Source organism: Penaeus monodon, chromosome 10, assembly GCF_015228065.2.
Source record: "Penaeus monodon isolate SGIC_2016 chromosome 10, NSTDA_Pmon_1, whole genome shotgun sequence".
NCBI lineage: Eukaryota > Metazoa > Arthropoda > Malacostraca > Decapoda > Penaeidae > Penaeus > Penaeus monodon.
The window spans coordinates 49570483-49587982 of NC_051395.1; the positions used below are offsets into that span (position 1 = coordinate 49570483).

A 17500-nucleotide genomic window follows, 5' to 3' on the forward strand; every position below is an offset into this window, starting at 1 on the left:
GAAAAACTGCATCCCTTTTTTAATATCAAAGAGGTGTTTTTTTCGATGACGTGTGTATTTGCGTGCGTACTTGTGTGTGCGTGTGTGTGTGCGTGTGTGTGAGTATGTATGTGTATTTGTATGTGTATTTGTATGTGTATGTGTATATGTGTGTTGTGTTGTGTGTGTGTGTGTGTGTGTGTGTGTGTGTGTGTATGTGCGCGCGCGCGCGCGCGAGTGTGTGTGAGAGATCTAACGCGATGCCTAAAGTCGACCTGTCCCAGATCTTGGTCGATTTTGATAAACGTTTTCGATTTTCCGCTCTCTCTCTCTGTCAGCGGACTGGGTCAGAAACGTTCACGAGTCTCTCTCTCTCCCTCTCTCTCTCTCTCTCTCTCTCATTCTCTCTCTCTCTCTCATTCTCCTCTCTCTCTCTCATTCTCTCTCTCTGTCATTCTCTCTCTCTCTCTCATTCTCTCTCTCTCTCCCCTTCTCTCTCTCTCTCTCTCTCTCTCTCTCTCTCTCTCTCTCTCTCTCATTCTCTCTCTCTCTCCCCAACTCAGTAAGTACCGAGACCAGATCCAATAACAGCAGTTAAAAAATAGTAATAACAAAAGCTAAATCAACACTTAACGAAACAGGCGTAACATGGGAAAAAAAAGTTGTATAGAAAAAAAGAACAAGAAAGGTCATGCGGCCACGTGGTAGCTGTCTTTCCCACGCACGCACGCAAGAAAAAACAATTCACCTTTTCCTCGGCCCCCAAAAGCACACACACAACAACACCCACACACACACACACACACACACACACACCACACACACAGATATTTAAATTATGATATTATATAATAATATAAAATATTTTAAAATTTTTTTTCCCCTTTTTTCCCTCCAAACACCACAAACACACACCAACACCCCCACACACACCACACACACACCCACACACACAACACACACACCAACAAAACCCCCACAATAACACAACACACACACCACACCACACAAAACATCAAAAAACACACACACAAACACACACACACCAAACAACACACACACACAAACACACACACACACACACACACACACACACACACACACACCTCTCTCTCTCTCTCCAAATCCAGCTGCTTATCGGCATGGGACCCCAGAAGCCAACAGCATTTCCCTTCCGTCGGAAACAGACCTTTAATTAAACACACGTAAAGGCCAGAGTGCTTCCTCGCAGGGATACGGACCAATCCCTCCCCGACGGCTGAGCGAATGACGTCAACGAGAGGCTTCACCCTGACGTAGGTGCTGATGGAGGAGGGAAGGGGAGGGGGGAACAGTGCTAAGAATGAAAATGGCACGTTTTCAAGCCTGGTCTCCTGCGCGCTCGTTGGGAGATGATGCTAAAATTGGGCCCGTGTGGATGGAAAGAAGAAGAAGAAGAAGAAGAAGAAGAAGAAGAAGAAGAAGAAAAAGAAGAAGAAACTCGAACGCACTTTGAGATAAATACATAATCGGCGGCTTATTACGAAACTATCCAAGGTTCACATACAAGGACCGAGAAGTATACACAAATTCAACACATATAAGCAGACTCTTAAATCTCTTGTTTACACACCAACACGCATCCAACACGAATTCCCGTCAAGGTTAAACCAGGGAGCCCATTGCCATGATTTGCTTTCGCTAATCTTGACGCCGGAGCAACATCAATTGATTTGTTATGACGTCACAATCAACGGCGACCATCTAGAATTACCTCTTGACCTGTTCCGTATGACGTAATCGCTGCGGGTCACGCAACGCTCGGCCTTGGCCCGGAAAAAGACGGGGGGGGGGCCCCTGAGGGGGGGGGGGAGGGGAGGGGAGGGCTTAACGGGACTGCCCCTGTGAGCGTTTTTTCGATAATCTAAATGCACGCACACATACACGCAAACACACGCACACATAAACACCATCCCACACACACACACACACACACACACACACACACACACATATTCAAGAGAGAGAATGAGAGCGAGAGCAGAGAAGAGAGAGAGAGAGAGACGAGGAGGGCAGAGAGAGAGAAAAAGAGAGGAAGAGAGGGAGAGAGAGGGAGGGGAAGACGAGAGAGAAGGGGAGGAGAGAAAGGAGAAGAGAAGAGGAGAGAGGGAGTGGAGAGGAGAAAAGAGTGAGAGATGAGGGGAGTGAGAGAGATCTAAATGCACGCACACATACACGCAAACACACGCACACGCAAACACCATCGCGCGCGCCCCACAAAACCCCACCCCAACCCCACACCCACACCCACACACACACCACACACCCAAAACCCTATTCGAGAGAGAGAAGAGAGCGAGAGCGAGAGAGAGAGAGGAGGAGAGAGAATGAGAGAGAGAGAGAGAGAGAGAGAGAGAGAGAGAGGAGAGAGAGAGAGAAGAGAAGAAAGAAGAGAGAGGAGAGAGAGAGACAGAGAGAGAGAGAGACAGAGAGAGAGAGAGAGAGAGGAGAGGGAGGAGAGGGGAGGGAGGGAGAGAGAGGGAGAGAAAGAGAGGGAGAGAAAGAGAGGGAGAGAGAGTGAAAGCGAAGAGGGAGAGAAAGAGAGAGAAAAAGCGAAGAGGGAGAGAAAGAGAGAATAAAAGCGAAGAAGGAGAGAAAGAGAGAGAAAAAGCGAAGAGGCATTCAGGCCGAGAGGCAGAAGTGGGAAAGGGGGGCGGGCGGGTTGAGTGGAGGGGGAAAAAAGGAGGAGAGAGAGGCAAGAGGGGAAACAGCGAGAGGAGAGAGTGAAAAATAGAGAGAGGTCGAGGAGGAGGAACAATGAAAAGAATAGGGAAGGGAGGGAGGGAGGAAGGAAGGAAGGAGGGATGGTAGGGGGAGATGAGAAAGGAAAAGGAGGGACAGAAGTCCAGGGAGAGAAGGGGAAGAGAGAGAGAGAAAGGAGAAGGAAATGCAGTGACAAAGGAAGGAGGACGCTACGTAGGAGAGGGGGAGGAATACAGAGCCAGGAAGCGAGAGCCTCGGAGGGAAGAGAGAGGCACGGAGGGAGAGGCACGGAGGGGAAAACAGAGCCGAGAGGGCCTTCGGAAAGGGGGCGCAGGAAAAATAGCAGAGCCAGGAGGGAGGGGCATCGACGGAGAGCCTCGGCGATAGAGCCTCGGAAATAGAGTCTCGGAGATAGAGCATCGGTGTCAGAGCCCGGCCCGGCCGCAGATGGCGACAGGGCCGGCCAGATTTCCCAGGAGCATCCGCGAAATTGGCAAGTTACGCCGCCGCCGACACTTCCTCCCGAGTTCGAGAGGCTGGCCTCTGCGGAAGGCTGTGGCAGCACCCTGCGCAGGGGAGGGCGCGGTGAGGAACCTGTGTGTGTGTGTGTGTGTGTGTGTGTGTGTGTGTGTGTGTGTGTGTGTGTGTGTGTGTGTGTGTGTGTGTGTGTGTGAGAGAGAGTGTGACTGTGTGAGTGAGTGAGTGAGTGAGTGAGTGAGTGAGTGAGTGAGTGAGTGAGTGCGTGAGTGAGTGAGTGCGTGAGAGAGTACGTGTGTGTGTATGTGTATAAGCGTGCGTGCGCCTCGTCCGTGTGTGTCTGTATGAGTGACACTCTCCTGTACCTCGGAGGTGCGTGTCTATAACAAAGAGCGGATAACAGCATCAGGAACGGGGCGCGCGGGGTCGAAGGGAAGCAGCGGAGACCCGGCCACGGGAGGAAGGGATGCGTGGAAGGGCGAACCAGGAGGGAGGAAAAGGTGCGGGGAACGAGAGAGAGAAACAGGCTGAATGTCGCAAAAGGGGAGGGAAATAAATGGAATGGAAAGGTGACGAAGGAACGATAAAAAATGGAATCGTGGAAACATAGATAAGGGAAGGAAACTTCAGCAAAGTGGAAACAAAAATTAGAAAGCAAAAAGCAGACACACATTACGAATGCTGGAGGCAGATAGATAACGAGAGATATAACTAGAGAGAGAAAGTGAGAGTGAGAGCAAAAAAGAGAGAGAAAGAGAGAAAGAGAGAAAGAGAGAGAGAGAGAGAGAGAGAGGAGAGAGAGAGAGAGGGAGGAGAGAGAGAGAGAGGGAGGAGAGAGAGAGAGAAGGAGAGAGAGAGAGAGAAGAGGAGAGAGAGAGAGAGGAGAGGAGGGAGGAGGGAGGAGGGAGGGGGAGAGAGGGGAGTGAGAGAGGAGAGAGGGAGGAGAGAGGAGGGGGGGGGGGGGAGGGAGGGAGGGAGGGGGGTAGGGAGGGAGGGAGGGGGAGGGAGGGAGAGGAGGGAGAGAGGGAGGGAGAGAGAGGAGGGAGTAAGGGGAGAGAGAGAGGAGAGAGAGGGAGAGGGGGAGGGGAGAGAGGAAGAAGAGAGTAAACTTGAGAGTATTGGTAGTGACGAAAGCGGCAGCACGAGAGGGAGAGGCAGACGTCTCAACGGAGAGTCGCCCCCAAGTATACGTCTAGTAAGGAGAGGAAATTATAAAAATATATAGTATATGACACACGCACCCTTCGAGGGAGAGTGGCGTGCGGGCGACGGGCGGCCCAGCCTGGAAGTGCAGCTGTCAAGGGGGAGGGGGAGGGGGTAGTGGGGGGTGGTGGGCAGATTCAGGGGTGACGGGGTAAAGAGGGGGTAGCTGGGGAGGGGGAGGGGGCGGTTGTGAGGCTGGGAATGGCACAACTGCCGTGGTTGAGGCAGGTTGGGGCGGTGGGTGGGGGGAGGGAGGCGCGTGGGGTGAGGAGAGGGAGGCGGTGTGGGGGGGGGGGAAGAGATAGAGTACACTTGGTCGATATTATTGATCTACTTTTCCCTTTTTGTTTGACCGCAAGTCCCGCGTTCTCGCTACGACCTCTTTGCTTGTGTGCGTTTGTGGGTCTACGCATACGTGTGTAACAAAGAAAAACCTACATATATCGTTTTCTCTTTATTTTTTCTTCCTCCGTCAGTCTGCCCACTCTACACCTACACACGTCATACTCTACTACGAAGAACATTATAAAAAAAAATATATATATATACACACAAACTCTTCTCAACTTGAAAGTCTTTTTTTTTCTTCCCTTTACGCAGAATAACGGCGAGCGAGAGCGAGAGCGAAAGGGCAGAGAGATGAAGAATACACTCTATCATATTATTTTCGCATCTATCTTCAAAGCCCCGGCTGCATCTCGCTCTCTCTCTCCCGTTGCCTGCTTGATCAGCGCCCCTCGCTCGCACCGCGTCGCCTCCTCCTCCCCTCCCTTCTCTGGTTCTCTTTCTCTCTGTCTTTCTTCGTTCCTTGCTATCCGTCTCTCTCTCTCTCTCTCTCCTTTCTTCTTTTCACTCTCTATGTCTCTCTTGCTCTTCTCTGATGTCTCTCTCTTTCTCTCCCTCAGTCTCCCTCTCTCTCAGTCTCCCTCTCCCTCTCTCTGTCTCTCCCTCTCCATCTCTCTCTCTCTCTTCCTCCCTCTCCATCTCTCTCTCTCTCTCTTTCTCCCTCCTCCTCCATCTCACTCTCTTTTCTCTTTCTCTCTCGACTCTCTCCCGACCCTCGACATTACGTTAATCGGACACCTTGCCTTCCCACGTTTATCAATTCTCGTTACTTCTCATCTTCACACATTTCCTTGGTGGTCTCTTTCTTTCTTATTTTCTCTTATCCTTTTCTTCGTTTCCTGTCTTGTTTCTTTTCTTATTTTCTTGTCTTATCTCTTTTCCTTTTCTCAGTTTCCCGTCTTGTCTCTTTTCTTATTTATTTATTTTTCATCTTATTTCATTTTCTTAAATGCATGTTTTATATCTTTTTTTTTTTTCCTTTTTGACCTTATTTCCTTTTCTTAAATACCTGTTTTGTTTCTTTTCTTATTTTTCTTTTCATCTCTTTTCCCTTTCTCAGTTTCCTGTCGCGTTCTTTTCTTAATCTCTCCTCTTTCTTATCCCCTTTCCTATTCTTAGCTTCCTGTCGAGATGTGAAGGAGGGCGGGCGATGGGAGGGGGCGTGGAGAGGGGGCGTGGAGAGGGGGCGTGGGGAGGGGGCGTGGGGAGGGGGCGTGGGGAGGGGGCGTGAGAAGCCGGCTTTAACACGCTTAGCGCCCATGCAGATGGGGACGGGGCAATGACTTAATCAAGTTGCGTGTATCTAGCACTCCGGGGGGATTGCTCGCACCTGGCGGTCGCCCCCTGGCTCTGGGGAAGGGGGAGGAGACGTGGGGAGGGGGAGGAAGAGAGGAAGAGAAAGGGGACGGGGAGGGAGAGGAAGTGGGGTAGAGGAAGAGGAAGGGAGAGGAAGAGGGGAAGGGAAGGGGAAGGGGAAGGGGAGAATTGGTAGGGTAGGGACGGGGAGAGGGAATGAAAAAGAGGGAGAAAGCTGGAGGCGGAAGGGGGGCTATGAGGAGGGAGGGGAAAGGCGGGGAATGGGGGGGGGGAAGACAGGTGGGCATCTCCCCCGCGGGCCTGTCTTCTTAACATTAATTAGCCCCAGCCGGCACGTGTGGACGTAACGGCCACTTTGCTTTTTTTACCTGTTTCTTTATTGCTCCTTCTATACTGTTCGTTAATTTTTATTTTCTTTCTTTCTCTATGCTTCTGCCTGTCTCTCTCTCTTTCTCTCCTCCTCGCCGCCTCTCTCTCTCTCTTCTGTCCTTGCTTTTCTCTGTTGTATCTCTGTTTTGTTTTCTCTTTCTCTCTCACTAGGTACTTCCTTCCTCTCTCCCTTTCCCCTATCCCTACCTGCCTCCCCTTCCCCTCACCCAAACACGCACACACTGCCAAGGTCGGACAAATAATGTATATGTCTAGTTACCTATATCCATACAAACACGCTATCTGTCTCTTATCTCTTTATCTCGACTCTTACCAACATTCGCATTCCCTCTTCACACCTGCTCACTAATTCCAGCCTCGTGCGTTTCCAGATTCACTCTACTTTATCTATATCATTGTCAAAAAAGCTGTGATGTGTAATTTCCGTTCATTGTGTAGCCGCCCGGGATGGTTCCCCGATGTGCGATGGGGTTCCGCTTCGTTCACATCCACATCGCTTTTAATTTTGTTTACATCCACATCGTTCACATCGACCTCGCTTCTGATTCCGCTATCGTATCTGAATCGGTTGTAGAATATGTTACAAAGCTCTAATAACATCGGGGTATTGATGATACACGCTCTGAAGTGCATGCTAATGAATATGCAAGATCTAAATGAGATGTATTACACTGTTAATTATGCGCCTTCACGCCAGTCTAACGGTGTTTCCCCAAATGGGATACGCGAAGGGGGTTTTCAGGGGATACGGAACCTTTAATTTATATTAATTTAACGGATATATTGGTCTTACTTTTGTATCCTGTTGGCTTTGCAGGGTTCAATATTGTACACCATTCAGTTTATACTCTTATAGTCTAAAGTCAAAACAATACATATAACCTAGCAGCTAAGCTAATGTCTACACAGTCAATTTAAATGTTTCCTAAAATTTGATAAAGCTTTTATACTCCTGATATAAAATAACCTTTCCAAGTTTATATCTTCCTGTTAACCGTAAGAAAATAAACATTTTGACGTACGGTGCATCTAAACACACGCACGCGAATGATATACACGAAACACAACTTCTTGCAACTGCAAGTGAATTATTCTCTCTTTGCAAGGAAAATCAAGCACCAAGAAGCAATATGCAATCCTGTCACTCCACGGCATACTGCTGGCGGATGTATTCCTAGCTGTGTGCAAATTTCATAGTTTCGGCCCGTGTGCAAATTTTGCTTATTCGGACCGCGTGTAGATTTTCACTGCTTTTGGCCGTGTGAAAACTTCCCTTTTTTCCGAGTCACGTGACAATCTCACTACCTCCCACAACACTGTGTCGATGATATTAAAACGAGATAGATTGCAGATAGACAGAAATCAGAGCAAATACGAAAAAAACTACCCCCTTTCCCCCCCTCAAAAAAGAAGACACACACACACACACACACCACGCACACACAAGGACAACCGTGACCACGAAAGAAAGGAGAAAAGAGAGAGAAAAAAAGAGGAAAGAAACTCGAAATAAACGGAGACCCAGTGCAGAAAGCGCCTCCGTATCGATTCCTCGGCCCCCAGACGGCGTGAAGGCCCAGGATCCGCGACATTGCAACTCTCCTTCCCGAATTAGCCGAGTGACCGTGTGCCTGATTAGCTATTCTTGCGCCTCGGTGGGCAAGCGGTGACTCGTTAGAGTCACTCGAGCGGCTTGCCTTGGCTTGCGCTCTCTGTGGGACGCCGGGGCTCGCTCGTTAGTACTGCGGACAAATGGGATGAAAAGGTAGGCTGATGCGTTAAATCCCCAGATGATAGAATCGTTTACTTTGCGGTTGTAATATCTATTTCTCTCCTTCGTCAGGGAGGGGAGGGAGGGAAGGGCGAGGGATGGAGAGAGAGAAATCGAGGGAGGGCGGGAGAGAACGAGAGAAAGAGAAAGCTGAAATAAAAGAGGAGGAGGGAGAAATGGAAATGTAAGAAGGGAAAAAAAACGAGATAGTGAAAAAAAGAGAAAGAGAAACGCAGAAAGACAGCTAAAGAAAAATGAGAGACACAAAGAGAGCGAGAGCAAGACAAACACACACACATGCGCACACACACACACACACACGCGCGCGCGCGCGCGCGCGAGAGAGAGAGAGAGAGAGAGAGAGAGAGAGAGAGAGGAGAGAGAGAGAGAGAGAGAGAAGGAAGAGAGAGAGAGAGAGAGGGAGATAGAGCGAAGAGAACAGAGGAGAAGAAAGAAGAAGAGAGAGAGAGAGAGAGAGAGAGAGAGAGAGAGAGAGAGAGAGAGAGAGAGAGAGAGAGAGAGAGAGAGAGAGAGAGAGAGAGAGAGAGAAATCCATTCATGAATTATGCTCTTCCATTGGCGGATTTGCTAGGAAACTTTTATGTAGTATAATAGGGCAAAATTATAATGGCAGGATTATCAATAATGATAATATAGATAAAGACAATAATGATAACAATGAAGATAATGATAATGATGATAATAAAAGATAATAATTTAAATAATAATGATCATAACAATAATAATAATAACAATAATGGTGTTGATGATGACAAGAAAAAATAACATGAAATATCGCAATAATGATAACAATAATAATGATAATAATAATGATAACAATGATGAAAATAATAGCATTAATACTAATATCAATGATAATAAAGATACAGATAATAACATTGATAATAATAATGATAACAAAGATAACAATAATAATAACGAAAGCAACAACAATAATACACTTTGACTCTTCACCGATGAAATTCAGGGGCGCACCCAGGATGTGGTAACACTGAATCTAAGTGCCGCCATCGCCGTATTTCATTTCAGGACGGAATCATGTGACGCTGAATTGGCGATACTGTCACAGTCCGAACTAAATCAGATGTTGGGGTTATTGTGCAATGCATTGTGGCATGGTGCAAGACAAAAGGAATTCGCATGACGTTTTGCAGGTAGTGTGTTGTGATAGAGGTATGGGTATGGTATATGCAATATCTAAGGAATGCATATGTTTACAGATATGGTGTTGTGATAGAGTTGTGGGCATGGTATATAACACATCTTAGGGATGCATAATGCTTACAAGTACTGTGTTGTAATAAAGTTGTGGGCATAATATATAAAACATCTAAGAAGCATAATGTTTACAGATATGGTGTTGTGTGGGCATGGCATATACAACATCTAAGGGATGCATAATGTTTACAGGTACTGCGTTGTGGCGGAGTTGGGTTATGATATATGCAACATCTAAGGGATTTGGTTTACAACAATAACGAAGTACTTCCGCAGCAGAGTATACGTAACACTGCCCTTACAGACATTTTTGTACTAAAACATGAACCGCCTACGCGGTGAGCTTAGTACATGGTTTAACACAATATTCTACGGCAGCATCAAGACCAAAAAAAATATACAAACGTATGGTACTTCATCAAAGACAGAATAATATTTAAGTAATGCATGGTAAACACAACAAGAAAGCAAGCGACACTGAGAAAGAAAAATAATGATTGGGAAATACGTATCAGATTACGGATAAAGATTAGATGAATAAACTGAATGAAGGGAAATAGAAAAAATAATAATAAATAACAGGAGAAGTAAAGATCTTAGAAAGAGTAGATGCAAAAACAAAGGCAGCGGAAGCTAAGGGGAAAGGAAATAGACAATTCCAAATCCAGGACAATACAAACGACCCAGGGAAAAGAAGGAGGGAGATCGAGGAAAAGGCAAGACGCATCTCCTCCGCATTTGTGACAGTATTCCCGTGACGAGGCTGTCAACAACACCGTTCCATGCCGTGACACGACGCGTCGCTTAATCACTCGAGGCCTTACGCTCACAATCGCAACGTTTCTACTTCCTAAAAAACGTTTAAGGGCCACCCTGGTGCGTGCGGAACGGCTTCGAGCGCCAGATGCTTTGGTTGCCGACAGAGCCACATGGGCTGCTGGCTCACGAAGGGCGGCGATGCACGCGAGATAAGGGAGCATCCGCGGCGGGCAGTCAGCCCCCCGCCGGCTCCAAGGGCAGCCGCGTCTCGGCCCGACAGACAGACTGCCAGCCACAGACAGCTATGCAGACGCGGGGACATTACCTGCCATCGGGTGTTGTCGAGCACGTGTTTTCCGGCACTGCTTGTGGACGTCTTGGCGGTGGCGGCTGTGGCCTTGGCAGCGCTCTGGCCGCTGGACTTGGCCGCCGTGGACGTCTTGTGGCCCAACTTTGTGAACATAGGCATCTTGCGGCCTTGGGGGACGGCACCGCTGGACAGAGTGAGGTCAGCCCGGGTCACGCACGGCTGGAACAGGTCGAAGGCGCGAGCGGGCAAGAAGTATTCCCGAGGAGCACACCCACCCACCACAGCACCACCCCGCACCCACAGTCTCGCATGGGATACTGAACCCACACGGCCGCCCGCATGGACGACACCCGAGGCAGCATCTCGCCCCCCCGCCCGCCCCCTCCCCAACATCAACATGGACTCGCAACCCTCGCTCTCCGCCAATCGGCACCCACTATCGATTCCAGGGAATGCTAGGAAGCGGCGCTGATTGGCCAGCGCGCGCGACGTCACGAGCCCCAAGAACGTGGGACTGCGCTAACTCCGCCCACCGCTCGCTTTGTTTATTGATCACACACGCACAACACACGACACTCGCGGAGTTGTCGGCTCAGGTTTAGAGCATTAAGGGCCTCCAGAGGGAGACGAATGACCAAAAGCTGCGAGTTAAGCGCTCGTGAGAGGCTTCTTCGGGGCGCCGGCCATCACCACCTGCCTGCCGCGTCACCCGCCCGCCCGCGCACCCGCCCGCCCGCACCCGCTCGTCTTCCGGGTTCGGGAACGGGATGCTCCGGGGAAAATACGAACCGGCATCGCCTCTCCTCGCTCTCGTAAGCAACGTTAACGAACTAACGATACGTGCGGGGACCGTCAGAGACCCACGGGACGCCCAACATGCCTCGAGGGGCCGATCGTCCGCGGCAGATGCTTCTCCTTGCAAGCCGCGGGCACCGCAGGGATAAAGAGTCATTGTTGCAATCATCGTTGCCATTTCAATAGCCGGCACTGATTCCCACTGACCACGTGGCTCAGCTCGATTATGTATGCGCCGGGATCCGATCCTCTCAGCCGAATGCGCCCGGAAATCAGCTGTTGTCTAAATCAGCTGTTTTCTGATCGTGGCCACGGTGGTGGAAGAATCTCAATTGAGGGATATTCAAACATACAAATCGACTTTCAGATTAAAAAAAAAAAAGGAAAAAAAAATGTATGCTATCAAGTTCCCTTCTCACAACTGATTTGGAATTCAAAACCTGCTTAAGGAAGGCCATGAAGCTAAACCAATAAACAGGAAAAACTGTTACGATTTTGCCCCTTCTTTATGGACTCACAGAGCTAGAGATATGTTCGGGATTTAACATTACCACAGCATTGAACAGCCTTGGAAAATTGCTCTAATCTGGTCTAACAAAATTCTCATAAATTCTTAGCGTCTGGATTGGAAGAGCTGGAATTCACAACGCCCGCGGGATAACAGGATGGATGTAGGTCTGTGTGTGTGTGTCTGCACATAAACACACACTCACTCACACACACACACACACACACACACTCATTCTCTCTCTCTCTCTCTCTCTCTCTCTCTCTCTCTCTCTCTCTCTCTCTCTCTCTCTCTCTCTCTCTCTCTCTTCACACATCTCTCTCTTACACACACAATATACTTTGTTTGCATTAGTATCTCCCTTCTTCCCTCTCTCTTCGTCCCTTCTCCCTTCCTTCTCTTCCTCCAGTCTTCGCTCCCTCCCCTGCTCCTCTTGCACCCCTTCTCTTCCTTCTTCTTCTCTTTCCCTCTTCGTCTTTCCCTCTTTCTTTGTCTCTTCCCTTCTCTTCCTTTCTTCTTCTTCTTTTCCCTCCATTCGTCTTTTTCCTTCCTCTTATCCTCCCTTTTCTATCCTTCCTCCTCCTCTCTCCCCTTCTTCCTCTCTCTCTTCCGTCCTCCACTTCCTTCTCTTCTTTCCCTCCGTCCCTCTCACTTCTTCCCCCTTGTCTCCTTTCTTTCTCCTTGCCCCCCTCTCTCTCCCGTTCCCTCCCTCTCGCCCTCCTTCCTCCGTCCCTCCCCTCCCCTCCCTCCCTTCCTTTCCCTTTCCCTCCTTCCCTTCTTCCCTCTCGCCCTTTCTCTCCCTCTCCTCCCCGCCCTCCTTCCGTCCCTCCCTCCCTCTCTCCCTCCCTCCTCCCCGCCCTCCTCCCTCCCTCCCAAATCAAAGGAAGCCACCTCCTCACAGAGTCACGTCGCGGGATATGATTTAATTTCGACTGGTCTGACGATTCTTGTTATCCTCTGTTGGTGTATTCTATCATTCCGATTTATCTGTCTGTATGTGCATTCATACTAACGAAATATCTGATGGCGGAAATGACATAATAACGAAGATAGAAACCCGTAAAGGATTTAGTCTTAAAGTCTAACGCTTCCTGCTGTAATAAATCCTTTAAAACAGTGTTAAATTAACATAAAAGAATCCAAAGATTTGTTTTTCCTGCGTCTGGGGTTGGTACCCGCATATTTCCACTTGTCTGTTTAATTCTGATTCGTCCCTAATTCATTTATTCTTATCGTCACTAGTCTTTTGATGATATCACTGCTTCCTTTCCTGATCAATAACCCCCATTTTCGCTGGGTGGGGGAGAGAGGGGGTAACTCTTCTAATTCAAAACCCGTAAAAAAAAACTCTAAGGAAAAACCCGTCTTAAGTCGGGGCTTGAGTTGACTTCACGCACTCGACTGCTTTCTGGGAGTCGATCTCTATTTCTCCGCTTCGATATTTGCTTCGCCTGATGACGACGAACTCTTGGCGAGATATATGCTTGATGTAGTGTATGTATATGTACACACACATCCACATACACACACACACATACATACATACATACATACACACACACAAATGCATACATAAATACACACACACACACACACACGCACATGCACACGCACACGGACACGCACACACACACACACACACACTATATTATATATATATATATATATATATATATATATATATAAGTATACTATATAATAAATTTTACATAAATCTCATCATCATTTAACGGATAGGTCATGTCTGAGTCCGCGTGGTCACAGCATGATACCAAATTGCGTTTTTCACGTTGTGATGCTTTGAGTGATACTTGTAGGGTCCCAGTTTCTTTCACGGAGAGTGCCGGTTACCTTTTGTAATCATTAACCCCTTTTCCGGGCTGGGACAGAGATGGCTGGCTTCATCAAGCAGAAGCAAAAAAATCGAAGGAAATTCCTCCCAGGTGAACTAACGGGGCTGGTATACTCGACCCTCGCCTCTGGGATTCGATCTCGTGATTCTTCGATACCTGCTGCCTGACATGACGAACCGCGAGCTATTGCTTGATTGTGTTATTATTTTCTTCACATTCACAGCGGTTAGCACATTCCTTCCGCCTATTTTTTTTTATTTAACCAATGCAACCATCTCATTACCCACGACTTGGGCTGACAGGTCCACCCATGGCACACAAAAACACAAACACACATCACGCACCGCAAGGGAACAACCATCACCTCGAACCCTCGAACTATGATTGCGTTTGAATATTTATTAATCGATTTCTATAACTCTATATGCTAATACATATACATATACATATACATATATACATATATCATACATACACACAAAACAACACACACACACACACACACACACACACACAACACAATAAAATACACACAACAAAAACAACACAATAATATATATATATATATATATATATATATATATATATATACTAATAAATGATATACACTATGCACACATGCGTGGTTGTTGTATGCGTGTAGTTGATATATCTGTAGTGAAAAATTATATTAAAAATTATAAAAATCATAATGAATCTACTATTCTACCTCTGTATCTATTCTATCTATCTCTCCTCTCTCTATCAAATATATTAAAATATGTATTATAAACATGAAAAAAATGAACTCAAACAGAAATCAAAACAAAGTGTGACCTAAATCTACATTACGAAACTAACAAAACAACAACAACGACAGCAAAGTGTCAACAATTCGCGGCAAGGGCGAGGGAAAAAAATTGAACTCTGAAATCCGCAACTTTTTCGGGTCAAAAATTCTCCGCCGAAATGTTGTGGACTTTCGCGCAAATTGAAAAAAAAAGAAAGAAAGAAGTTTGTCATCTCTTGTCGCGGCTGCGTTTCATATTCAGTGATGTTGCTCTTTACTCGTTCACAAAACTCCGATATTATTGGGTTACATAATGAGTTGTCACGAACGCTTCAGCTTGTCAAAGCGCGCGATCTGAGTGGGATTGTCTCCGGCAGGGGGTCCACGGGTTACTTTCCGGGGGGCCATGGGGCAGTATGAAAATTTTGACGTCGAATTAAACTGAATTATATCTCACCTACAGTGTCTATATATATTTATCTCTCACATATCACTGTTTTTCCATATAGTGTTCTTATCCTATAACTATTGACATATTACACAATTCTTCTTCTTAACGGTAGGTTCATGTTTGAACCGCCGTGTCACAGCATGATGCTTAATTGTAGTTTTCATGTTGTGATGCTCTTGGAGTAAGTACGTGGTAGGGTCCCCAGTTCCTTTCCACGGAGAGTGCCGGTGGTACCTTTTAGGTAATCATTCTCTCTATTTATCCGGGCTTGGGACGCCCATATACAAATATATATAGATAGATAGATAGATAAGGCCGCGGTGGCCGAGTGGTTAGAGCATCGGACTCAAGACTGTCACGACGGCAATCTGAGTTCGAGGGTTCGAGTCACCGGCCGGCGCGTTGTTCCCATGGGCAAGGAACTTCACCTCGACCACTGGGTGGGCAAGCCAGCCCAAGTCAGTGACGGTCCCAGAACTGAGTAAATAGAGATGGTGACTCGATTCTTCTTCAAGTGCCTTGTCCTTTCAGGGCGTTGGCGATCATGGTTTTCCATCCTGTTCTGTCTATTGTCAGTGCCTGGGCGAAATACGGTGAGGAGCAAGCTGTTGCCCATGCAGCAGGCTCCCTCTCTCCACGCAGCTGGTGGATCCAAAGGAACGGCATAGACCGATACGGTTTGGCACCAGCGGCTTCGCAGGAGTTGCCAGAACGAGGTCACAAGCGGCAACGAACTGCCTCAGGGACTCCGGCTCCGGATTTTTCCTCAGGGTTAATTTATATATATATATATATATATATATATATATATATATATATATATATATATATATATATATATATATATATATATATATATATATAGGGGCCGCGGTGGCCGAGTGGTTAGAGCATCGGACTTTCTAATGTGTCTTTACGGATTCCCACATTACTACTATTACACAATTACTAACTAGCAATAAGTGAATCTGAAGAGATAGGTCACCGAACAGGGCCAAGGAGATTACTATATATTGGTCTGGGACGACAGGATGAAAAACGTTAGGAACCACTGGTCTACGGAGTCATTCGCACTGTTTGTACGCAAGGATTTCTCATTTCAGTCCCCACGAATCCAAAATCAGCGCAATCTAACGAATGAAAGGAACATCAGAGAGATTTATATAATGTTGATACAACAGAACGAGGGCACAGGCAATGCAACAGATACGGGTTTATTTCTAACGCTCTCAACAAAGCTATCCACAGAATCTAGAAAAAAAATGTAAACAATTCGATAAGTATCAGCGATTGCATGATGTGATTTTGTAACAAGGTTCATTATCTTGTCACGCTTCTATGGTTAATGAACTCTTCACCTGGAATTTACACTGCCAATGCGCGAGGCAGGAAGTTGCAATCGCCGCGTGACCCGCCACGACCGCTGCATGACCGGCCTTGCTCTCGCCAGTCATGCACCTCTCGCCTCCGATTCGAATCTGTCACCAATCAAGCACAAGTCAGTGTGTGCGCTCTGCCCCGCCCGCCGCCCGTGCGTGTGCTGGGCGCGGACTACATCCTAATATGCGAGTCGCGACACGCCCCTGGAGCCTCGACGCTGCTCCTTCGCTTCCGTCATCCTCTGCCTCTCGCCCTGCCCTCCATTCCGTCTTTCATCCTTCCCGTTACCTTGTATTTCATCGCGCCCTTCCCCCTGTTCTTCGCCCTGCCTTCCCTCAGCCCACCCTTCCCGCTGCCCTCCACAGCACCCTCCCTCTCCGGCCAGCGTCTCTCGCACATCCTTTCCCTTCCCTTCCTCTACGGGAGGCGGTAAGACATATCTCCCATTCATATTCCCCCCTTTTCACTTAATCAATTAGTTGAAGGCTCGTATCACCTTAGTCTCCCCTTTCATTCTCCTCCCGTTAGACTCCCACCTTCTCACCAAGAAAAAAAATAAAGGTCCCCCTTTTAAGTTCCTGACGGAGGATCATCACGTCACTCCTTGGCAACGTAACCGGACTCGTCACTCGCGGGATGTCTCTCTCACACTCACATTCCTCCGCCATTAAGCTTCCCATTTACAGAAGCTCGGCGTGTTACAGCGCGCGCCTCCCTCGCTGCCGTGATGGAGGGCTCTCGCGGCCGGGGAACGTGGTAATGTGCTGTATATTTATATTAATGTACCTCCTTGGCATGTATATCTCTTTCTCCCCTTCCATCCTTTGTTTCTCTCTCCCCTGCTTTCTATTCCTTTGTCTTTCTCTGTTCTGTCTCTCTCTCTCTCTCTCTCTCTCTCTCTCTCTCTCTCTCTCTCTCTCTCTCTCTCTCTCTCTCTCTCTCTCTCCCTCTCTCTCTCTCCCCCTCTCTCTCTCTCCTCTCGCCCATTCTCTCTCTCACTCTCTCCCTCTATATTTCTTTCTCACTTCATATATCTTTCTCCCTCTTGTTCTTTCTACTTTCCTCAGCATCCATTGCTTTCTCTCTCCTCTCCCTCTCTCCCTCTCTAACTCCAACTCTCTCACTCTACTCTTCCCTCCTCTCTCTTACTCCTCTCCCTCTCTCTTCTTTCCCTCCACCCTTTTTGTCATCTTCCTCTAACCTTCCTCCTTT

General features: G+C 47.7%; 1 protein-coding gene across 1 annotated transcript in view; it reads right to left on the reverse strand.

Moving 5' to 3' along the window:
* Nucleotides 1-10834, reverse strand: part of LOC119578131 (ubiquitin-conjugating enzyme E2 W-like) — a 28191-nt gene extending 17357 nt beyond the window's left edge. The window contains exon 1 of the mRNA XM_037925866.1: nt 10548-10834. Coding sequence (XP_037781794.1) covers nt 10548-10691 — 144 coding nt within the window. The 5' untranslated portion in view covers nt 10692-10834. The remainder of the gene's footprint in view (nt 1-10547) is intronic.
* Nucleotides 10835-17500: the final 6666 nt, after the last annotated feature.